General features: G+C 44.1%; 1 protein-coding gene across 10 annotated transcripts in view; it reads right to left on the bottom strand.

The window, feature by feature from the left end:
• The window catches only part of LOC139365117 (trinucleotide repeat-containing gene 6C protein-like), a 92,509-nt gene that overhangs the window by 42,797 nt on the left and 24,806 nt on the right, over positions 1-24,906 (bottom strand). For all 10 annotated transcript variants that reach the window (XM_071102513.1, XM_071102515.1, XM_071102516.1 and 7 more), the window contains exons 3-4: positions 23,238-23,259; positions 8,039-8,347 (exon numbers count right to left, since the gene is read on the bottom strand). In XM_071102513.1, coding sequence (XP_070958614.1) covers positions 8,039-8,347; positions 23,238-23,259 — 331 coding nt within the window. The remainder of the gene's footprint in view (positions 1-8,038; positions 8,348-23,237; positions 23,260-24,906) is intronic.

Raw genomic sequence — 24,906 nt, 5'->3', positions numbered from 1 at the left:
TATAATCCTTAATGTCTCATCTTTCAAAAGTACTGTACAATGAGTCCTCTTAATTTACTCAGACAACAAAACAATGCTGGAGGGATGGGGGAAACTTAACCCACTGTTCCTGGGCCGTCATTGAAAATAAGAATTTGTTCTTAACGGACTTGCCTAGTTCAATAAAGGTAAAATAAAAATACGCTATTGTCCGGTTGAAATATTATCGATTATTTAGACAATTGACAACATGAGGATAAATTATAAACATCGTTTGACATGTTGAGGAACTTTACCGGTACAATTAGGATGTATTCGTCTGCATGTTTTGACCGCCTCGGAGCCAGTGGATTACTGAACAAAACGCACCAACAAAACAGAGTTTTTGGGATATAGAGGGACTTTATCGAACAAAACAAATATTCATTGTGTAGCTGGGACTCTTGTGAGTGCAACCATATGAAGACCTTCAAAGGCAAGTGATTCGTTTTTTTCACTATTTCTGACTTTTGTAATTCCTTTACTTGGTTGTAAAATGTTAGTATGGAGGTGCTGTCCTCACATAACAGCATCGTTTGCTTTCGCCGAAAAGCCTTTTGGAAATCTGACATGTTGGCTGGATTCACAACACGTGTAGCTTTAATTTGGTATCTTGCATGTGTGATTTAATGAAAGTTTGATTTTTATAGTAATTTATTTGAATTTGGCGCTCTGCATTTTCTCTGGCTTTTGGCCAGGTGGGACCCTAGCATCCCACATATCCCAGAGAGGTTAACAAGAAGTTCATCTTTAAGCCGATGTGTAACACGTGTATTTTTTATGAATGTTTATTATGACTAGATCTGTATTTTGAATTTGGCGCTCTGCAATTTCAGCGGATTTTGTCCATGTGGGTCGCTAGTGGAACGCCTGCGCCAGAAAGATTAAAGAGAGAGCGGGTGGGAGGGAGCATGCGTAGGAGCTGTACGACTCTGTATGCTACGTGTCTGTACTGTAGTGTAGCGTGTCAGAGGAGATAGAGCTGTATGCTGGTCCAGCACCATCTTGCGGCCCTACAGTGTCTCCCTGGCCTATCCCAGCATCCCAGAGAAAGAGAGACAGAGAGCGCGCGAGTGAGCAGAGAAGTCTGCCAAAGGAGTGAAGTGAATCATGAGCTTTTACCGTAAGGCATGAGTCACCCAGCCCACAGACCTAGGCCTCTCGCTCTCTCATTTCACTCAGATGTCCTTGCTCTCCACCCCCCCACTTCGCTCTCTTCAACTCTCTATAACTACTTTATTTAACCAGATAAGTCAATTGAGAAACAATTGTCATTTACAATAACGACCTGGCCAAGAGGCATAACATTGCAAGAGTTTACAGGACAACACACAATACCACTAAAAATAAATAAAAACACCTCTCAGTCCACCTCTCTGACCTGCACTCTCTCCCCTCTCACCAATTATTTCTCCTTCTCTCCCTCTTTCCTTCTCTACCCTGCTCTGTGCCAGATCAGTCCCACTCAGGCCCTGCCAGGTCTTCATCGCTCCACCATTACAGGAAATAGCTCTGGTCAGCACAACTCAAAGCTATTCAGACAGTACTAACACACAACAGAACTCTTTCAGAGACTCCCCCTAACCAGCAAACAAGAAAAACAAGTGCCAAAAATGTTACATTTTCAGAAACAGGAAATGAAGGACAAACATGAAATCTTCACAGGAAATGTATCTAGACTACAAACTATCAAATATCTGACCTGCTGAATCACTGAACGTTTGAAACACTACACACAGACCAGTTTTTCCCGGATCAAAATGGGGCTTAGGTGGTGGGCGTGGCCAAACAAAACATTTAGAGGCCCTCCTGTTGGCCGCAGTGACAAAATGTAACTGTTTTAATGCCAATCTTCTGCAATTCTACACATTTAGCCATGACGCTTAGAGACAAAAATTATATTTTAAAGCACATTTCCTGCAATTCTACACATTTTGCCATGGTTTACACTAATCGGAGTGACTCAACATTATAACAAAGTCAATGGGGGCCTCATGCCATAACAAACATACTCCTGAAGGCATCATTTTTACATTTTAGATTCTCCCTGACTGTCTAGCTTTTATTTTGTTCCATAGGTCCATTATCTTTTGGGTATACCTCACATTTTGTTTAAGTTTACACTGAAAAGGTTTTTCCATTCCGAACATTATTTGCAAATATATATATATATATATATATATTTTTACTGTTTGGACACAGGCGGTACGAAAATATAAAAACTTGGGCGGTAGTGTTGTCACGATACCAGAATTTTGACTTCAATACAGATACCAGGTTTAGCATCAAAATACTCGATTCAGTCACATCAAAAAAAGAAGACATGTTAGCCAAAGTCCCAGAATGACACTGGATCCAGACAGATAAACTCAGCTACTGCTCTGTTGGGCATCTTTAGAGTTTAATATTTTTCAGAGACAGCCATGTATGCATAATCCAGCGTTTCCCAAACTCGGTCTTCGGTACCCCAAGGGGTGCAAGTTTTTATTTTTGTATCTCTATTGATAATCTGGGTAAATCATGTGGCCTAGGCCTATTCACAATATAGGTGAATGCATATTCAATAGTGTTTGCATGCATTATTTAGCATGTTGGCTGATTTTCATGGGGCTACAGAAGACAAATGATCAGTTTCCCTTCTATTTGGGCCTTATTTTCTTGTACTGATCAACAAAATGTGCATAGAAGTAAGTTATTTTATAAAAGTGTGCGCTTTTAACCAGTAATGACATCATTCATGAGGCAAGAAGGGGGAGGCCAGTCAAAGCCATATTCACATGCACACACAGTCAGTTTGCAGAGGCAACAGAATATTTTGGAGAGACCGAATAAGTGAATTAATAAAGTTTGGTTGGCAATCATCTTTGTAATCAGCATATTTTGCTTTATAGTTTGCATATTATCACAAACAAAGAACTAGGGTAGTGAATAGATGTTCCAGTAGTTGCTCCACTAAAAGTTTTGTGATGATGCTGCGGGACTTAGAGGTTATTTGTGGTTTAGTACGGTACCCTGCATCACTACTGCATTGCTCCAGACCAGCGCAAGGCAAAGTTACAAAGTTATATTCTCACAGATATATCATTAACCCTGTTATTAGCAGGACAATATAAACTCAGCAAAAAAATAAATGTCCCGTTTTCAGGACCCTGTATTTCAAAGATAATTTGTAAAATCCAAATAACTTCACAGATCTTCATTGTAAAGGGTTTAAACACTGTTTTCTGTGCTTGTTCAATGAACCATAAACAATTAATGAACATGCACCTGTGGTAGTTAAGACACTAACAGCTTACAGACGGTAGGCAACTAAAGGTCACAGTTATGAAAACTTAGTAGAAAGGCCTCTTTAGTGTGCCGACTCTGAAAAACACCAAAAGAAAGATGCCCAGGGTCCCTTCTCATCTGAGTGAACGTGCCTTAGGCATGCTGCAAGGAGGCATGAGGACTGCAGATGTGGCCAGGGTAATAAATTGCAATGTCCGTACTGTGAGACGCCCAAGACGGCGCTACAGGGAGACAGGACGGACTGCGGATCATCCTCGCAGTGGCAGACCACGTGTAACAACACCTGCACAGGATCGGTACATCCGAACATCACACCTGTGGGACAGGTACAGGATGACGACAACAACAAGTTACACCAGGAACTCACAATCCCTCCATCAGTGCTCAGACTGTCCGCAATAGGCTGAGAGGCTGGACTGAGGGCTTGTAGGCCTGTTGTAAGTTAGGTCCTCACCAGACATCATCAGTCAACAATGTCGCCTATGAGCACAAACCCCCCCGTCGCTGGACCAGACAGGACTGGCAAAAAGTGCTCTTCACTGACGAGTCACGGTTTTGTCTCACCAGAGATGATGGTCGGATTTGCGTTTATCGTCGAAGGAATGAGCATTACACTGAGGCCTGTACTCTGGAGCGGGATCGATTTGGAGGTGGAGGGTCCGTCATGGTCTAGGGCGGTGAGTCACAGCATCCTTAGACTGAGCTTGTTGTCATTGCAGGCAATCTCAACGCTGTGCGTTACAGGGAAGACATCCTCCTCCCTCATGTGGTACCCTTCCTGCAGGCTCATCCTGACATGACCCTCCAGCATGACAATGCCACCAGCCGTACTCTTAGTTCTGTGCGTGATTTCCTGCAAGACAGGAATGTCAGTGTTCTGCCATGGCCAGCGAAGAGCCCGGATCTCAATCCCATTGAGCACGTCTGGGACCTGTTGCATCTGAGGGTGAGGGCTAGGGCCATTCCCCCCAGAAATGTCAGGGAACTTGCAGGTGCCTTGGTGGAAGAGTGGAGTAACATCTCACAGCAAGAACTGGCAAATGTGGTGCAGTCCATGAGGAGGAGATGCACTGCAGTTTTTAATGCAGCTGATGGCCACACCAGATACTGACTGTTACTTTTGATTTTGACCCCCCCTTTGTTTAGGGGCACATTCTATTTCTGTTAGTCACATGTCTGTGGAACTTGTTCATTTTATGTCTCAGTTGTTGAATCTTATGTTCATACAAATATTTACATATGTTAAGTTTGCTGAAAATAAAATGCAGTTGACAGTGAGAGGACGTTTCTTTTTTTTCTGAGTTTATATTGGTCATGGTGGTCATGGCTACCGAGTGGTGCACAATGGGATTGCCTTGCAGTTCTCCAGCTGTATCCACTGAAATAGCGGTGGGCGCGCAAGGTTCATGGCACGAGGGCAGGGGGCACAGGATGGGTTGTAGAGCCACGCACAGAAGACGGACCTAGCCCATGGGGAAGGGAGGAGGAGGAAGGGAAGGGAGGGTGGACCCCCACCCCGCCCCACTGGGTAGCACAGAGCAACACTTTAAGGGGCATTGCACTAATAATGGCGCTGACTAGGGAAACAATCCCACTCTTCTTAGTGCCAGTCTGCACGTTCAAACTAAAACAATGTAACTAATAATGGCACGAAAAATTTGGAGGGCCTTTATTCAGATAACAAATCGCTCACTTTCGTTTGGGCCTACTGAGTGGCGCAGCTGTCTAAGACACTGCATCGCAGTGCAAAATGCGTTGCTACAGATGCAGGTTAATTTTAATTAATTAATTAATTTAGAATCCCCCAATATGTAATTATTGGCGGAGAGTCACATCATATTTTTCAATATACTGTAGGCATACTATAGGAGACATGAGTCTCACTAGTGTTGAGTAATGTGCTGTTAAAAGTGGTGTAGGTCTTGTTTATTTAAAGAGCATAATGAAGTTAAAAGCAATAGGATTTGAAGCAATAGCCTCCAACTATTTTAGCACCATTTTGCGCTGCTCTGAGACGAGCATAGGGACCGGTCTTGATACATTTTGTTTCGGTACTGGTTAGAAGACTACAATTATAGAATTAGGGTGTACAAATGTTGTGCTTTTAGTGTAACCTTTATTTAACTAGGCAAGTCAGTTAAAGAACAAATTCTTATTTACAAGGACAGCCTGCTCCTTACTCCCAGTCAGGGAATTGAACCCCGGACTCCCGTGTGCCAGCACGACACTGGGATTCTTTAGTTGAATAGCCTAGTACTGTAGCTTACTGTAGACTGTCACGTTGTACAGCGCCATATTTTCCGTTCCGTCCTTATTTATTTTTAAAAGTATATTGAAGATAGAAGCAATAGGATTTGAAGCTATAGCTATTTCAGCATCCTTTCGCGTTGCTATGAAACAACACGGGGACTGGTCTTGACAAATGAATGAGATTTTTTATTTTCACTGAATCTCCGTTTGGGTATTGGTTACACTACAATTAGGGTGAGGAAATGTTATGCCCCTTAGATATTAATTTAGAATCCTCCAATCCTCTTATGCTCTTAGTACTGTAGCCTACTCCTGACTGTCACGCTGTACAGCGCCATATTTTCCGTTCCATCCTAACGGAAACCCTGAGGGTTTCATTTTTCTTGGAATAGAAACACCATAATATTAATCAAATTAATTACGGTAAATTTCTTAAAAACAATCCCATACACTATGCTCTTACAGAAAAGGTTATAAATTCTCTAGTAATGCCAATATTGAAGACTATCAAACGCTTCTCAAAGATGCCCTCTGGTGGTCAAACTAACACTAACTTGCATTAACGGTAAAACTGGCTGACAATTAAATAACGTAGCACAGAATTCTGCATCAGCCTGCAAGGTATGCTGCAGTATGACGCAACCTTTAAAGGAGGAACCACTGTAGCTTCAGCTGTAAGCTAGCAAGAAACGTTAGCCTACAAAGTGACTGGTATCTTCTTGCATTGTAAAGTGCTGCATCATTCAAGTGTGTTAACTTCTGTGCAGCATGAGTGTGGAGCTAACATGATGTAGCCCAGACTCCCAGTGCAGCATGAGTGTGGAGCTAACATGATGTAGCCCAGACTCCCAGTGCAGCATGAGTGTGTAGCTAACATGATACAGCCCAGACTCCCAGTACAGCATGAGTGTGTAGCTAACATGATACAGCCCAGACCCCCAGTACAGCATGAGTGTGTAGCTAACATGATGTAGCCCAGACTCCCAGTACAGTATGAGTGTGTAGCTAACATGATGTAGCCCAGACTCCCAGTACAGTATGAGTGTGGAGCTAACATGATGTAGCCCAGACTCCCAGTGCAGCATGAGTATGGAGCTAACATGATACAGCCCAGACTCCCAGTACAGTATGAGTGGGGAACTAACATGATGTAGCCCAGACTCCCAGTATAGGCTAAGTGGAGCTAACATGATACAGCCCAGACTCCCAGTACAGTATGAGTGGGGAACTAACATGATGTAGCCCAGACTCCCAGTACAGTATGAGTGGGGAACTAACATGATGTAGCCCAGACTCCCAGTATAGGCTAAGTGGAGCTAACATGATACAGCCCATACTCCCAGTATAGGCTAAGTGGAGCTAACATGATACAGCCCAGACTCCCAGTATAGGCTAAGTGGAGCTAACATGATACAGCCCAGACTACCAGTACAGGCTAAGTGGAGCTAACATGATACAGCCCAGACTCCCAGTACAGTATGAGTGGGGAGCTAACATGATGTAGCCCAGACTCCCAGTACAGGCTAAGTGGAGCTAACATGATGTAGCCCAGACTCCCAGTACAGGCTAAGTGGAGCTAACATGATACAGCCCAGACTCCCAGTACAGTATGAGTGGGGAGCTGACATGATGTAGCCCAGACTCCCAGTACAGCATGAGTGGGGAGCTAACATGATACAGCCCAGACTCCCAGTACAAGCTAAGTGGAGCAGGCACGGTGCACTCGCACTATAAGGTGGACATTGGCTGCGCTGATAGACAGACTTGATCAATGAGACACATTTGACAGAAGTACCGGAAATAAAATAAATTCTAGTCCCGAACCATTTTTCATGTTCTTGTATTGAAAAAGTACAGAAGGGTCGGTATACCATGCAACACTATTAGGTGGCCCGCCCAATACTGTCTATGCAGAAAAAAACCCTGCACACACAAAATGTACATATATTAACTAAGTATGACTGAGTTGAAATCTTTAGACTGGTCTTCAGGTTGTTTAAATCAGATCAAATCTCTCTCACACACGCCAGCTGTGTTTACTCTCCACCCCTCCACAGTGGCCCCCTGCTGTAATTGACTCTCTATATTTAGAATCCCAGGCCAGGTAGAGGAGCACATTCAAAACAAACAACGAACACAACAGATCCTCCCACACAGCGGTGCACACAGCCCTGCAGGTGAACTAGACAGCAGTCTGGAGCACAGTGTGATACACAGCAGACCCAAGGAAACAACAATGGCATACACTATACATATCTAAAAGGAGAATGCAAAGTGGCAAACTAAACAAAATACAGGGAAAATACTTCAACTATCATCAATATAAGATATGAATCCCGGAAAAGCTCCACGAAATAAAATGTACAACACATAATCATAGAGAAAATAAGTTGGACAGTCAACTGTGGTCAAGTTCAGGGTTGTGGAACATTCCCAGAGGTCAAAAGGTCACAAAGGAAAAAGCTCAAAGTAAAGTGCTAACCTGTGTGCGATGCACCAGAGGATTTCTGACTCGAGTCAGGTTCGGGGCGTCCTGGTACAGTTGGAAGGGTCCCAGGGGGCAGCGGCTGACCCCTCTTCAGCAGCTGCTTGTGCTCCTGCTGGCGGAAGCGCGGAGGGATCTCTCTTGGCGGGTAACGCTGTTGGGCGGGCGAGGGCTGGGACTGCTGCTGGGCACTGGAGGGGGCGCGCTTGCCATTACTGCCACTGCTGCTGGTGGGGGGCACAGACGGGGTGGCACTGGGGTTGGCGGGGGGAGGAGGGGTGGGGCCGGGCTTGGCTGAGTCTGGCACTGTGGAGGGAAGAGAGAGAAGGCAGGAAGTTAAGGCCAGGCAGAAGCTGATTTTGATTTATTCAACACACACATTGACACATCCATATGCTTAGCAGTCTATTGATGATACCGAGGCATCATCAGCTCACCATCCCTCCATCTTAAGCATTAGTAGGCTTAAGGCAAAGCCCACTAACTGATCTTAGATCAGTGTTTATAAGGACAATCACATCCTAACCCTGGAAAAAGAGAGCGGTTTTAGAGCTACTCTTCCCTCTGTAACCCCCCCACCCATCCTACTGACCTAGCCGTGACTTCTCGTTCTCACATTTACATTCCACCCTGACCGTCTATTATGTCTCCGCTTCCAGCCCCTATGACAAACTCCACTCACCCACTTCCTCAGTCTAGCATTAACATAAGCCAGCTAGCACTGTTTAGCATGGTATGCTAGCTAATTACTCAACTCATTAATTTCCTCAGCAATAGCTAGCAAGCACCATTAAGCATGCTAGCTAAGTACTATTTTCATGTATTGCCTTAACTGTTTTAGCTTCTTAGTAGCCTAGTACTGTAGTACTGTACTCATTAATTTCCGGGCTCAATATTAGCAGTTTTGTAGGCTAGAACCTTAAGTATTAGCAACAGAGGGGAAGTGCTCAAAAAGGTCAGGGCTCAATCCGTATGAGGAGAGGCCAAGTAGCAAGAGGATCAGATTTGGAACGACGGGCATCAGGTGCATTATTGAAACGAGATGTATTCTGGTCATAATCTCTGTACTGGTGCTTACATAATAAACGTGATAGTCAGCAAAGAGCCTACTGCCGCTCTTCCATTTAATTCATTAAATGGATGATCATTTTTACCATGCTAGTAAATTTGCGTTTTATTTTCGGGCACTAGAAAGGTCCTCCTGAAATGGACACAAGCATGGGGCAGAGCGCTAACCTATTATACCAAGTAAAAGAGATGCTTGTAAGTCGCTCTGGATAAGAACATCTGCTCAATTACCAATATGTTAATGTATGTGTAAGTGTATTGAGTAGAAAACATGGTGAGGGTAAAAGACAGAGGGTTAAAAACCCAGCAAAAGAAGTTGACTATACCGCGCTCTGACACATTCCTTGCAAACAGATTATTGATTCATTGTTTCATGTTCCACTGTTTTGTTATGCTTCCCCAAAAAATTATTCACCAAAATTGTGATTTAAATAACTTGGGAATAGATGAATGCTCACAGACACACATTGACAGTAGTGGGATGCAGTCTAAACAAAGACATGCCTGTTAAAATCACACAGCCAGAGGGAGCAAGAGAGAAAGATCTGGCATGGCAACACTAGTAAAAACATCAGCAGGATCCAGCAACACAGACCAGAAGCCAAACAAACCAGCGTGAGATTGTGATGTGTTTTACAGTACGAGAGAATCAATGTGTGAGACAGGAAACAATCCTGTGGCTAAATATTCTCACAAAGTAAAAAGCTCATTATAAACTGGGTGGTTTGAGCCCTGAATGCTGACTGGCGGACAGCTGTGCTATATCAGACCATATACCACGGGTATGAATCTTTTTTTTTACTGCTCTAATTACATTGGTAATCAGTTTATAATAGCAGTAAGGCACATCGGGGGGTTGTGGTATTGCGTTGTGCCCAAGAACAGCCCTTGGCCGTGGTATATTGCCCATATACCACACACCCCCCCAGGCCTTATTGATTAAGTAACCCACAGAAAATCATGTGTGGGTTTTGCGTACGACGCTGTATGGGAACGGTGCTGCTCCATTGACCACAGCCCAATGTTTGTGCAGTGAACGGTGAACAGCTCACACACACAGTTATGTAACCGGGAGGCCCACAGTAAGGGGGAAGAGGACAGAACGGGGTCATACAAATACATTTATTTAACCTTTATTTTAGCAGGGAGTCATACTGAGACCAAGGTCTCTTATAAAGAGGCCTGTAATTACAAAAATATACACATTAATACAACATGAAAAGCAGAGATACACAACACAGTCAAAGAAAACAAACAAACATACATTTTTTCACAAGTAAGGTGCAAAGAAACTAACAGCAGATTTACCTAACTGTGTAGAGACAAAGGAATTTCCAGAGTAAGCCATCCCTGAGACTGGGGTAACCCCATTTTTTTGGCCAGAATTTCTGGCGACCCCACCCCAAATCAAAACAACCTTAAAATAAAAAAGTACATTTAGATTCACATCCACAAATAACCTTCAATTCAAATACCTTATCAAAGCACCAATAAATACCTTTACTCAATGATATTGTATTTTCTAATAATCTTTCTCAATACGTTTGCATTAGGGATGTTACCGGTTAATCGGTTAGCCCCCAAAAACACATTTGACCGGTCTTGCTTATCGGTCTAGAGTAAATTTGCATAATTTTGTGGAATTAACAATTGGTTCATGTGTATTTGTTAGTCGTCATGCATTTTAATTTATCACACGAGCACAGCATACACAGCCTAGTTTGAGGAGCGGAATAGCCTACCATCTGTCAGACAGCACAAGAGTATCTCCTCAAAAAGCCTGCGTAGGCTGCTGGAGTGAATTCAGCAGCATAGGCCTGTCTACCGTTGACTATCAGCACATCACCCACCACTTTGCAGTGTGAGGTTGAAACCTTAACGGTTTCACTTTACGTCAAATGAATCAGTCTTACCTTGCTTCAAAGTAGCCGTGCGAAAATCCATCCATAGAAACAGGGAGGCTATTATTTTATTGGTTTTCATATCAACATTATTTTGTTGTCCAGAAGCCAAATGCATTATCCTAGTCATATTAGCAACCCATCATAGTAGCTGCTTTTAGATTCCCCCTCTTTCTACGTTTCTAAAAGAGATATTCATCTCTGTCACATATGGAACTGCTCACATTAGGTGCTCTGTTGAGAACGGTGTTTCCCGCTAATTGCATTTGGGTAAATCTTTGAAAATTAAGTTTTATTAGGTGCTTCATTATAGGAGTTGCATGTTCTATAACAGGCTATAGGCAATAACAGGCTTCATCAATAAGTGCATCGATGACGTCGTCTCCACAGTGACCGTACGTACGTACGTACGTACGTACGTACGTACATACATACCTCAACCAGAAGCCATGGATTACAGGCAACCTCCTCCCTGAGCTAAAGGCTAGAGCTGCCGCTTTCAAGGAGTGGGACTCTAAGCAGGAGGCTTATAAGAAATCCTGCTATACCCTCCGACGAACCATCAAACAGGCAAAGGGTAAATACAGGACTGAGATCGAATCGTACTACACAGGTTCCAAACATCGACAGATGTGGCAGGGCTGACAAACCATTACAGACCACAAAGCGAAGCACAGCCGAGAGCTGCCCAGTTACACAAGCCTACCAGATGAGCCAAATTACTTCTATGCTTGCGTCGAGGCAAATAACACTGAAATATGGATGAGAGCACCAGCTGTTCCGGAAGACTGTGTGATCATGCTCTCCGCAGTCGATGCGAGTAAGACCTTTTAAACAGGTCAACATTCACAAGACCGCTTAGCCAAACGGATTACCAGGATGTTTACTGCGAGAATGTACTGACCAACTGGCAAGTGTCTTCACTGACATTTTCAATGTCTCCCTGTCCGAGTCTGTAATACCAACATGTTTCAAGCAGACCATCATAGTGGGCACAGGTACTAAGGTAACCTGCCTAAAGGACTACCAACCCGTAGCACTCACGTCTGTAGCCATGAAGTGCTTTGAAAGGCTGGCCATGGCTCATATCAACACCAGTATCCCAGAAACCCTAGACCAACTCCAATTTGCATACTGCCCTAACAGATCCACAGAAGATGCCATCTCTATTGCACTACACGGCCCTTTACCCCCATGGACAAAAGGAACACCTATTTGAGAATGCATCAATAAGCTAAGGACCCTGGGACTAAACACATCCCTCTGCAACTGGATCCTGGACTTCCTGACGGGCCGCCCCCAGGTGGTAAGGGCAGGTAGCAAAGATGAGACTGCCTATAGGGAGGAGGTCAGAGACCTGGCCGTGTGGTGCCAGGACAACAATCTCTCCCTCAACATGATCAAGACAAAAGGAGATGATTGTGGACTAAAGGAAAAAGAGGACCGAGCACGCCCCCATTCTCATCGACGGGGCTGGAGTGGAGCAGGTTGAGAGCTTCAAGTTCCTTGGTGTCCACATCACCAACAAACTAACATGGTCCAAGAACACCAAGATAGTCATGACAAAACCCATTCCCTCTCAGGAGACTGAAAAGATTTGGCATGGGTCCTCAGATCCTCAAAAGGTTCTACAGCTGCACCATCGAGAGCATCCTGACTGATTGCATCACTGCCTGGTATGGCAACTGCTAAGGCCTCCTACAGCAAGACACTAGATGGTAGTGCGTACGGCCCAGTACATCACTGGGGCAAAGCTTCCTGACATCCAGGCTGTGTCAGAGGAAGACCCTAAAAATTGTCAAAGACTCCAGCCACCCTAGTTGTAGACTGTTCTCTCTGCTACCGCACGGCAAGCGGTACCGGAGCGCCAAGTCTCGGTCCAAGAGGCTACTAAATAGCTTCTACCCCCTAAGCCATAAGACTCCTGAACAGCAAATCAAATGGCTTCACAGACTATTTGCGTTGCCCCTCCCCCTCATTTACACCGCTGCTACTCTTTTGTTATCATCTATGCAAAGTCACTTTAATAACTCTACCTACATGTACACAGTACCTCAACTAACTGGTGCCCCCTCACATCGACTCTGTACCGGTACCCCCCTGTATATAGGTCTCGCTATTGTTATTTTACTGCTGCTCTTTAATTACTTGTTACCTTTATTTCTTATTCATATTTGTACTGTATTGTTGTTTCGGGGCTCGTAAGAGAGTATTTCACTGTAAGGTTTACACCCGTTGTATTTGACGCATGTGACTAATAACATTTGATTTGATTTTTAAAATTTGATTTCCCCCTGGTTCTCCCTCTGCCCCCGCATCAGAGCATCATGGTGGGCTACAGCTGTTGCCACCAGCCCCCTGACTAGCTCCAGCTCTACCTCAGCCTGCCTGCAGCATAGGAACCAGGCAGGAAAGCTCTTGAGCTAGAGTGTGCCTCGCATCAGACTTCTCTCTCTCTACCTCTCCTCTACTCCCTACCCCTCCCTCCCTCCTCGTTCATCCATTCCTCCTTGTTTATAGCCAAAGATGGCTACAATGGGCCAAGCAGATGGAATGCATATAAATTACGCTGGCTAATTCTCCCTGCTGCTGATTCAGAGGGGATTTTCCTGTTAAAACTGGGAGTATTCTACATCCTGTCTTTAAATAGAACAGTATTAGAGTGATGGCGGTCTCTCTGACGTAGATACTTCTAGAAGTACTGGGGACGGATGGAGGGAGCAAAGAGGCGGGGCTAGCGGTCTGTTCTCTGGCTACACCAATCACAACATGGTGCAAAGAATAGTGTGTGTCACAGTCCCACCACCCCCGTGGCTGTCTATCTGAGTCTCTCTCTGAATCCAGCCCTCCCTCTAATCCACTTACAATTAGAGCACTATTCTTCCCCTACACCCCTATTCTTCCTCTGCACCCCTATTCTTCCCCTACACCCCTATTCTTCCCCTGCACCCCTATTCTTCCTCTGCACCCCTATTCTTCCTCTGCACCCCTATTCTTCCTCTGCACCCCTATTCTTCCTCTGCACCCCTATTCTTCCTCTGCACCCCTATTCTTCCTCTGCACCCCTATTCTTCCACTGCACCCCTATTCTTCCACTACACCCCTATTCTTCCTCTGCACCCCTATTCTTCCTCTGCACCCCTATTCTTCCTCTGCACCCCTATTCTTCCTCTGCACCCCTATTCTTCCTCTGCACCCCTATTCTTCCTCTGCACCCCTATTCTTCCTCTGCACCCCTATTCTTCCTCTGCACCCCTATTCTTCCTCTACACCCCTATTCTTCCTCTACACCCCTATTCTTCCTCTGCACCCCTATTCTTCCTCTGCACCCCTATTCTTCCTCTGCACCCCTATTCTTCCTCTACACCCCTATTCTTCCACTACACCCCTATTCTTCCTCTACACCCCTATTCTTCCTCTGCACCCCTATTCTTCCTCTACACCCCTATTCTTCCTCTGCACCCCTATTCTTCCTCTACACCCCTATTCTTCCTCTACACCCCTATTCTTCCTCTGCACCACTATTCTTCCTCTACACCCCTATTCTTCCTCTACACCCCTATTCTTCCTCTAAAAACAGAGTCCATGAGGTGTGATGAATACAGTGAAATAGTGAAAAAAAGAGATTACACAGTTCTAAGCTGTGCGATGAGCCTGTTTGGTAAGATACACAGTCGTCAGCTGGAGAGAGCTGTGTGGATTCCCAGTTCATCAAAGATGCACATCAAACTACGGCCCTGAGACCCTACAGCCTCACGCAAAGGACGGGAATGGGATCCCATTTTACACTTTAAAAGAGCCCTTCATTTTCTGACGATCTCACACACACACCAGGGGTCATGTTAGAGTTCAAAAATCTGCATTTTCAAAACACAATCAAAAAAATATAAATAACATTCTGTGTTTCAAACCATTTCACCTGCGTTTTATTTTGAAAGTCAGTGTTTTTTGCTTCAATAGTGATCGGGGTGCAACTATAGTTTTCCTTCACAGAAAATACATTAGTGAAACACATTCAGCAGACAGTAGATTCATTTTCATCAGATGACAGAAGTGCAAAGCTATTTGGCTCGTAGCCACACAAGTAAAAAAAGGAGGCCAAATGTCTGAAGTTTGAGGTGCCCTTAATCTGTCTGTCTCAGTGTCTGTGTGTGTTCGCACCATGCAGACTGCTCTCCACTCATCAAATCAGGCCCCACACACACACAATTATAGGCTTTTCCATAGCTTACGTCTTTAAAATCGGCCAGAGAGAGGAACTGAATGGAGAGCTTTCATACCCGAGGCCCCGACAACAGCTCACACTGCTCTAAACAGGCTACTATTGCCCAATGTTTGGGGGGGGAAACACATGGGTAGATCGGAGAGATTAATTACTAGGTCTTCTCTGTTATAATGGGCTGCATTCAGGAGAGAAAGTGTTCAACTCCATTTCACAGCAGGGTCTTGGAAAGCAAGTCAATACAAGTGTTGACTTTAATACTGTGGCATATTGGGTTCAGGGAAGCTATGGATGTAAAAATAGAATGCAGCCAAGAAAATGATGGGATGTGTCATGGCCTTACCAAGATGGCAGCGTGCAATAGAGCTGAATACATTATTGAATAGCTTCATAATGCAGACCAATGAATGACAGTCAATGTTGGCAAAAAAAACACATCTGTTGCTTACGGGTAACATCAGTCATATAGATACCAGGCCTAATCAGAACCAGATGAGCTAGTCGATTAATCACAGAAGAATACTGTATAAAGATACTGATCTGAAAATAAGATCAGATGAGAGACTGAGGTTAATGTAACAATCATATAAGAACGAGAGTGTGTGTGCATTTACACGCATGTATCCGTCCATGTTTGTGTGTGGAGTGTGTCTCTCCCTTAGGGTCTCTGAGGGGCTCGTCTGTCTCCCCCTCCTCTCCTCAGCGTGTTGAGCTGAGCTGCCATACTGAGCAGAGGGCCTCAGAGGGGAGGTGGAGATGATAGGGCTTAATTAATCCTGATTAAATATGGGGCTGTAATTTCAAGGAATAACTCTCTCCCAGGTCTCCTGATCCCTCAGAGGTCTGAGAGGCAGGAGGGCTGTAGTTTAGAGGAACAGCTCTCTCCCAGGTCTCCTGATCCCTCAACAGCTCTCTCCCAGGTCTCCTGATCCCTCAGAGGTCAGAGAGGCAGGAGGACTGTCGTTTGGAGGAACAGCTCTCTGAGGGCTCCTGATAACTCATATAGAGTTCTAAAAGGCAGGAGGACTCAAAACATCTTGGTCTGACTACTGTATATTGAAATGGCACTATACTTTTATTCAACAATTTAAAACATTTTAAAGATGCACTATGCAGATATCACCCCACCATTTCCTGGTTTCTAAAATTCTAATAGGTTTGCCTAATTTCAGTTTGTGACAAAACAAGCAAGTATAATGTAGAGAATTATTGTACCATTTCAACCGCTATGAAATATATTTTCCATAACCCAAAATATTGTATTTTCAGCTGTTGTACAAAACCCAAAGTAAAATATGCAAAAACGACACTTAAGAACGGGAACCATAGAAATAGCACACATAGGACAGATACAGTATACCGCTTCTTAGACTTGATTTAAATGAGAATGACTGATCTATAACACACATTTCTATGTAGATTTGGTCAGGTCTCCCAAAACGTTACATATTGCAGCTTTAAGGCTTTGAGTGTTTGTGTGCACCCAAGATGGAGGCCAGACAGACAGGATGAAGGCACATGGACTGGAGCTGGTTCAGGTTAGCAGGACAGGAGACTTTTCTTTCACACACACCATTTCCCCATCATAAAACATTGGTGGAATGTGCTGGGGAGTAGCTGCAGCTGGTGGCTGGGAGAGAGAGAGAGACCTGTTCAGAGGTGGAACTCTCAGTCACACACACACACACGTAGGAGTGTGTGTGACAAAGTGTCAATGTTATACAACTGGCCTAATGAGAGATCCAACTGGCCCACTGCGTCCCCTATTCCAGTAACCCATTAAGTCCAACTCCTCTACCTGACTGCCCAGTTTCCTACACTCCACTGCTACTTCACCTGCCCACTCAACCCTGCCTGTCCACCCCATACATCATCCCACCACAACTCCCTCAGCAGCCAGCGCAAGCCTTACACTGGGCCTGCTCGCCTCAACGTACACAGCTATAGATGAATGTCTTCCTGAAGGTAGTGTGGGTTATGGAGTGGTCGCTGGAAATGTCGGCTTTGGCTTGGACAACCCAGGAGTAGGTATTAACATGGATAACTGGGATCCCGGGACTGGTCACAGTTTCCCCAAAAACAAAATGACAAGACCCGGGAAATTAGCCTACAACATTTCCCCCCCAACGCCGCAATAATGCAATTCCACAAAATACACAACATGCGCAGCACACACATAATTAACACTGGGGGACTGACTGCACACGCTGCCCACACACAGTTAATAAACCCTACAGGAAACATCTACAGCAGGCTACAGCAGGCCTACAGAATAACATGGGCCTCTTCGCCCTCTCATTTCAACAGTCACACATTTCACAGGCCTATGCACAATTCACTAAATAGGCATCTCTGTCACAGAAATTAATTATGTTACCAATTCAGAGGCATGAGAGAAAAGTATATCTTCTCCTGTCCTAGAGCCCAGCCCATTTTCCTATCCAGTCCCAACCCCACTGAAACCTAAAATCCTAACTCTTGTCTAGCATGAAAATTCCTAACTTCATTCTGTAATCCATAGGTTACATGATCAAATCTAGTCTCTGGCCTATGCATGTGAAAATACTGCTAGCACATCTCCTCCGCGCTGTCTCGTACTTGCTGCCCATACGAGAGCTTCTGTAGAGAATCAACAAACGTAGATACGGATATTTTTAAAACAGAGTTGGTCCCCGTTAAGATAAATAGATTAAATATCCAGTTCCACTCTTCATCTCCCAGTTACTGATGAGCTGATCTGCTGTCTGTATAATCATCAACTCCATTTAGGCAAATATAGGAGATATTCTGTCATTCGTTGAAGGAGGTTATCTAGCAAGCTTAACAACGTTGGTCATTTTACTTGTTCGACTGCCGTTACAAAGTCTATGATTGGACAACACTATTCTCCGGGTGTGCTTTGTGTCAAGATGTGCTGAAATGCACTCAAATAATTGAGGAACATGATAAAGGTCAGAATTTATGAACAACTTGTTCCGCAATTCACAACAATGTCATTGACGATCAAAGATCGAGTAACTATCATTAATAAACATCAGTTTCATTTGCGCTGAAATCTTTACATAGTGGCGCAGCCAAGCCAACAAGGTGGCACAGCTCCCCTCTTTTTGGGGGAGAATCCTGGCATAGTGACCATATCTTGGTTTTAAACGCTTTAAAGTGGGTACTGGAACTATTCCTGGTATTGAAACTTGGCATATTTTCAGGAAAATATGAATCCTTACGAGTGAGTGAGCGAGTGAGTGAGTGAGTGAGTGAGTAATAAACGGGCATCTATCACTGTGATGCCTAATGACAGCTCTCATATACAGCCACTGTCCCATCTCAGTCATTTGTATAATTCACATCACATATGTGATTTGCGAGCCATTCTGCTTCACTGTTGGAGCCAGTAACATAAGCATTTAGAAGCACCTGCTAATCTGTGTACGCGACCAATAAACTTTGATCTGATACAGCTACATACCAGAGGAGGCTGGTGGGAGGAGCTATAGGAAGACGGGTTCATTGTAATGGTTGGAATGGAATGAATCAAACACGTGGTTCCATTATTCCATTCCAGCCATTACAATGAGCCCATCCTCCTACAGCTCCTCCCACCAGCCTCCTCTGCTATATACAATCTCAACAAGACATATATCAGCTTTAACCTAAACATACTCCTAGACAATACAGCATAAACAACTGAATGAATGCCCCCCTTGTTCAGTGATTGGCTAATATCCATCTTCACTGTATTCATTCTCATAGCGTTTAGCCGCTGAAGAGACAACATGACAGCGACGGCAGCGTGTGGAATAAATAAGTTCCCTCCGGAATACACTGCCATTTATGGCTCTGCTGCGACACAAAGCGCTGGGTGTAATTAAGTCAATGTGAAACGGCAAATGAATCTTATGAAATGACAGCGTTGTGTCGCCGCAGATTTGGAATAACAATGTGATCTTATGGCGCTATGTAAATGTGGTGGCTGCAGCTCCGCCTGGAATGGATGCTGTGAGTATGTTCCCTCCGACTCCTCCTTAATCCATCCATCCATCAAGGTCTACCACAGACCTATCCATGCTAACAGAGTTACCGGGTATGTATCCCTATGTTACACTATCTCCTCATTATGCAGCGCCAGGGAGAAAATGCCTCCACATGGGTGATGGTCCAGTAGACAGGGAGGACTGGTGTCTGATGGGGTGGGGGCATGCTACCTGCCATAGACAGGAGAGATTCAGGCACAGCTGTGTAGTAACACTAGATGGTAGTGGTGGTAGAAACCAAGGCATGGTTGTGTTGTAACACTAGATGGTAGTGGTGGTAGAAACTAAGGCATGGTTGTGTTGTAACCCTGGATGGAGGTGGTAGAAACTAAGGCACGGTTGTGTTGTAACACTAGATGGTAGTTGTGGTAGAATCTAAGGCATGGCTCTGTTGTAACACTAGATGGTAGTGGTGGTAGAAACTAAGGCATGGCTCTGTTGTAACACTAGATGGTTGTGGTGGTAGAAACTAAGGCATGGTTGTGTTGTAACACTAGATGGTAGTGGTGGTAGAACAAAAGGCATGGTTGTGTTGTAACCCTGGATGGTTGTGGTAGAATACCTCTCTCTCTATAGAGACAGAGAAATGGCTATGAACCAGAACTGCATGGAGAGAGGCTGATGAGCTGTAACTAGGCCACAGCCAGGAAGACACTGTAGAGAGGTAGGAGACGATCACCAAAGGCAATACGTGCTGCTTTCATGCTAGGGACTGGCTGATGGAAACCATACATTTACAGTGGGGGGAAAAAGTAGTCAGCCACCAATTGTGCAATTTCTCCCACTTAAAAAGATGAGAGTCCTGTAATTTTCATCATAGGTACACTTCACCTATGACAGACAAAATTAGATTTTTTTTCTCCAGAAAATCACATTGTAGGATTTTATGAATTTATTTGCAAATTATGGTGGAAATAAGTATTTGGTCAATAACAAAAGTTTCTCAATACTTTGTTATATACCCTTTGTTGGCAATGACAAGGGTCAAACGACAGAGGTCAAGTCTTCACAAGGTTTTCACACACTGTTGCTGGTATTTTGGCCCATTCCTCCATGCAGATCCCCAGTGATGTTTTGGGGCTGTTGCTGGGCAACACAGACTTTCAACTCCCTCCAAAGATTTTCTATGGGGTTGAGATCTGGAGACTGGCTAGGCCACTCCAGGACCTTGAAATGCTTCTTACGAAGCCACTCTTTCATTGCCCGGGCGGTGTGTTTGGGATCATTGTCATGCTGAAAGACCAAGCCACGTTTCATCTTCAATGCCCTTGCTGATGGAAGGAGGTTTTCACTCAAAATCTCACGATACATGGCCCCATTCATTCTTTCCTTTCCACGGATCAGTCGTCTTGGTCCCTTTGCAGAAAAACAGCCCCAAAGCATGATGTTTCCACCCCCATGCTTCACAGTAGGTATGGTGTTCTTTGGATGCAACTCAGCATTCTTTGTCCTCCAAACACAACAAGTTGAGTTTTTACCAAAAAGGTCTATTTTGGTTTCATCTGACCAAATGACATTCTCCCAATCTTCTTCTGGATCATCCAAATGCTCTCTAGCAAACTTCAGACGGGCCTGGACATGTACTGGCTTAAGCAGGGGGACACGTCTGGCACTGCAGGATTTGAGTCCCTGGCGGCGTAGTGTGTTACTGATGGTAGGCTTTGTTACTTTGGTCCCAGCTCTCTGCCGGTCATTCACTAGGTCCCCCCGTGTGGTTCTGGGATTTTTGCTCACCGTTCTTCTGATCATTTTGACCCCACGGGGTGAGATCTTGCGTGGAGCCCCAGATCGAGGGAGATTATCAGTGGTCTTGTATGTCTTCCATTTCCTAATAATTGCTCCCACAGTTGATTTATTCAAACCAAGCTGCTTACCTATTGCAGATTCAGTCTTCCCAGCCTGGTGCAGGTCTACAATTTTGTTTCTGGTGTCCTTTGACAGCTCTTTGGTCTTGGCCATAGTGGAGTTTGGAGTGTGACTGTTTGAGGTTGTGGACAGGTGTCTTTTATACTGATAGCAAGTTCAAACAGGTGCCATTAATACAGGTAACGAGTGGAGGACAGAGGAGCCTCCTTAAGAAGAAGTTACAGGTCTGTGCAAGTCAGAAATCGTGCTTGTTTGTAGGTGACCAAATACTTATTTTCCACCATAATTTGCAAATAAATTCATTAAAAATCCTACAATGTGATTTTCTGGATTTTGTTTCTCATTTTGTCTGTCATAGTTGAAGTGTACCTATGATGAAAATTGCAGGCCTCATCTTATTAAGTGGGAGAACTTGCACAATTGGTGGCTGACTAAATACTTTTTTGCCCCACTGTATCTGTTATTTTACCAGGTACGTTGACTGAGAACACGTTCTCATTTACAGCAACGACCTGGGGAATAGTTACAGGGGAGAGGAGGGGGATGAATGAGCCAATTGTAAACATAAGGACACGTGTGTCTGTGTGTACTTGTCAACTTTTCTATGTGACAATCTAGACCCCTTTAAACTAACCTCTGGACTTCAAAGCCAGTTCCACTGTGTTTTTTCATTGTTTCCCTCTAATCAGGGACTGATTTTGACCCGGGACACCGGGTGTGTGCAATTAATTATCAGGTAGAACAGGAAACCAGCAGGCGACAGACCTCGTAGGGTAGGAGTTGAATATCCCTGGTTTATACAGATGCACATGTGATTGTACTAATGTATTCATAAAAGTCTGTTGACCTATGCATTGATATAATTGTGTTTGTATGAGTGCCTATACTACATACACAGTCCCAGTGGAGGTCGGTGAGGCAGAGGGAACTTATTTATATGAATGTACTGTATGCCTTAGCCATGTGGGTACACATGTGCCTTTTATGTTGATCTCGATGCGCACTGCTTACTGTATGTGTAAACTGTAGACAGGAAACTAGTGTGTTCTCGCTCACTTTCACACAATACTCTCTCAGTTTCTTTCATGTACTTTGTTCCTGCAGTCTCTTTCCTTCAGACCCTTTCTTTCACTTTTGTCATTTCCTTCTCAGGAATATGTTTGTGACAAGCCAGGTGAATTTCCTTCTGCCTTTTTCACCCCACTCTCTCTATTCCTCCATCCTACCCCACATATATTCTCCTCCTCCCTCCATCAGACCCAGGTTGGGCCTCCCCATTCCAACCACAGTAGAAAAGTGCAGTATTACACTGGTGGCCTCTCCCTGCCTGTTGTTACCCCTATCCTGCACTTTCACACTGACCCTGCTCTCCTCAACAGCCAACACCACATTCTAATGTGTCACAGCCATCTTTCAGGGGACTTTTCAGCCATACATGGCTTGGTGGAAACATGCTAACCAAGAAAACTAACCCAGATTACTGCTAACTGGATGGAAACAGGTCAACAAAGCTAACTGGATGGAAACAGGCTAACAAAGCTAACTGGATGGAAACAGGCTAACAAAGCTAACTAACACAGATTACTGCTCATTATTGCAGCTCAGCAGCACAGACAGGCTCCAGTAAATGCAGCCCTGCAGCCTACTATACCCTGTAGGGTTATTACACTAAGATGTCCCTTCCTCATCTTGACCTTTAAACCCCCCACTTCCCCAACCTCCTGTTAAGTGCTAGAAGGCCGTTACAGGACCATTAACGGATGCCCTAATGAGCTTTCCTAGAGACTTTCTCTCAAAACATAAGCCCCTCCCGGCCCCATCTGGCCAGTCACACCACATAACAGGTCCTCTCCCTCTCGCCAGTCCTTCTCTCTCGCTCATTAAGAGCTTTGGCACAGAGGGCAGTGAGAGGATGTGTTCTATCTACAGTGCTCTGGGTTCAATTCACTTCAAAACCCTGCCAGCTAAGTGCACACTGTGCATACTCTCACTTTCTCTGTTGCTCCGACTGTCATTCTCCCTCCCTCTCTTTTCAATCAGTCAGTCAGTCTAAGGTAATAGGAGGTAGGAGTGGTTGCAGAATGTTGGAAAAGATGAGAACAACGCACCTTTGGTTTTCTGTTCAGTGACCTGGAAAGAAAGAGGAAGAACATATTAGCAACAGATTTTTTTAAAGAGTTCACAAAAAAAACACAAGTACAAGGGACTACAGATGAAAATGAGCTGGCTGGATAAAACTGCCACATTTATTGAAATGTTGATGTGTAGGCCTATTGTCCCTGTCAAATACACATAATAAAGAAAGGAGTCCTAACTGAAGTATGTGTTTTATGTCAATATTTAAAGCAACAGACAATCAATAGGTCTCCTCTCTCGGAGTTAGCTTGCTAGCGTTAGCATGCTACTGGGTTGGCTGCCTGCACTTCAGCCTTGCTCTGACTGAAAGCCAGCCCATTCCATTGGAACAGAATGTTCAGGGAAATGTTCTTATTAGCCTATTATAATGCTACATGTTTTATGTTCATCCCTCCACCGGCTGAGCTTAGGGGCTTTTGCCTGGTGGGTCATGTGGATTAGTTAGCCAGAAAGTGAAATAAGAGGCAGACAACACACACACACACAGGTACAGTGGCGTATGCAGGAACACACACACACACGCTGGCCAGCTCCCCCCTTCAGCTCTGCTTTCCTCAGCCTCACAGGAGGCTGCATGTGATAAAGAGAAGCAGCATGACACGTTAGCCTGTTTAGCCAACGGAGTGGAAAGGGATCACTTACTGACACGGTTCAGAGCAGAGGGAGAGAGGGAGCGAGGGAGGGAGGGTGAAAGAGGAGAGGAATAGAGCAGGGCACAGGGTAGAGGCTGATATCATCATCTTGCTTTGTGTAAAGCTACACCATTAAAAACAGGGGTTGGTGCTTGTATGAGGTAGTACCATAAAAACGCGGGTTGGTGCTAGAGGTCGACCGATTATGATTTTTCATGCCGATACCGATTATTGGAGGACCAAAAAAGTTTGATACCGATTAAATCGGCCGATTTTTATTTATATATATTTATAATAAATGACAATTACAACAATACTGAATGAACACTTAATATAATACATCAATAAAATAAATTTAGTCTCAAATAAATAATGAAACATGTTCAATTTGGTTTAAATAATGCAAAAACAAAGTGTTGGAGAAGTAAAAGTGCAATATGTGCCATGTAAAAAAGCTCACGTTTAAGTTCCTTGCTCAGAACATTTGAAAGCTGGTGGTTCCTTTTAACATGAGTCTTCAATATTCCCAGGTAAGAAGTTTTAGGTTGTAGTTATTATAGGAATTATAGGACTATTTCTCTCTATACCATTTGTATTTCCTTTCATTGACTAGTGGATGTTCTAATAGGTACTTTAGTATTTCCAGCCTAATCTCTGGAGTTGATGGGCTTTAAGTCAAATAGCTGCTGGCAAATGCAGGAAAGTGCTGTTTGAATGAATGCATACGAGCCTGCTGCTGCCTACCACCGCTCAGACAGACTGCTCTATCAAATCATAGACTTAATTATAATATAATACCACACAGAAATACGAGCCTTAGGTCATTAATATGGTCAAATCCGGAAACTATCATTTTGAAAAACAAAATATATATTCTTTCAGTGAAATACAGAACTGTTCCGTATTTTATAGAACGAGTGGCAACCCTAAGTCTAAATATTGCTGTTACATTGCACAACCTTCAATGTTATAATTATGTACAATTCTGGCAAATTAATCACGGTCTTTG

Source organism: Oncorhynchus clarkii, chromosome 13, assembly GCF_045791955.1.
Source record: "Oncorhynchus clarkii lewisi isolate Uvic-CL-2024 chromosome 13, UVic_Ocla_1.0, whole genome shotgun sequence".
Taxonomy (NCBI): Eukaryota; Metazoa; Chordata; class Actinopteri; order Salmoniformes; family Salmonidae; genus Oncorhynchus; species Oncorhynchus clarkii.
This window is presented reverse-complemented; position numbering and strand designations above follow the sequence as displayed.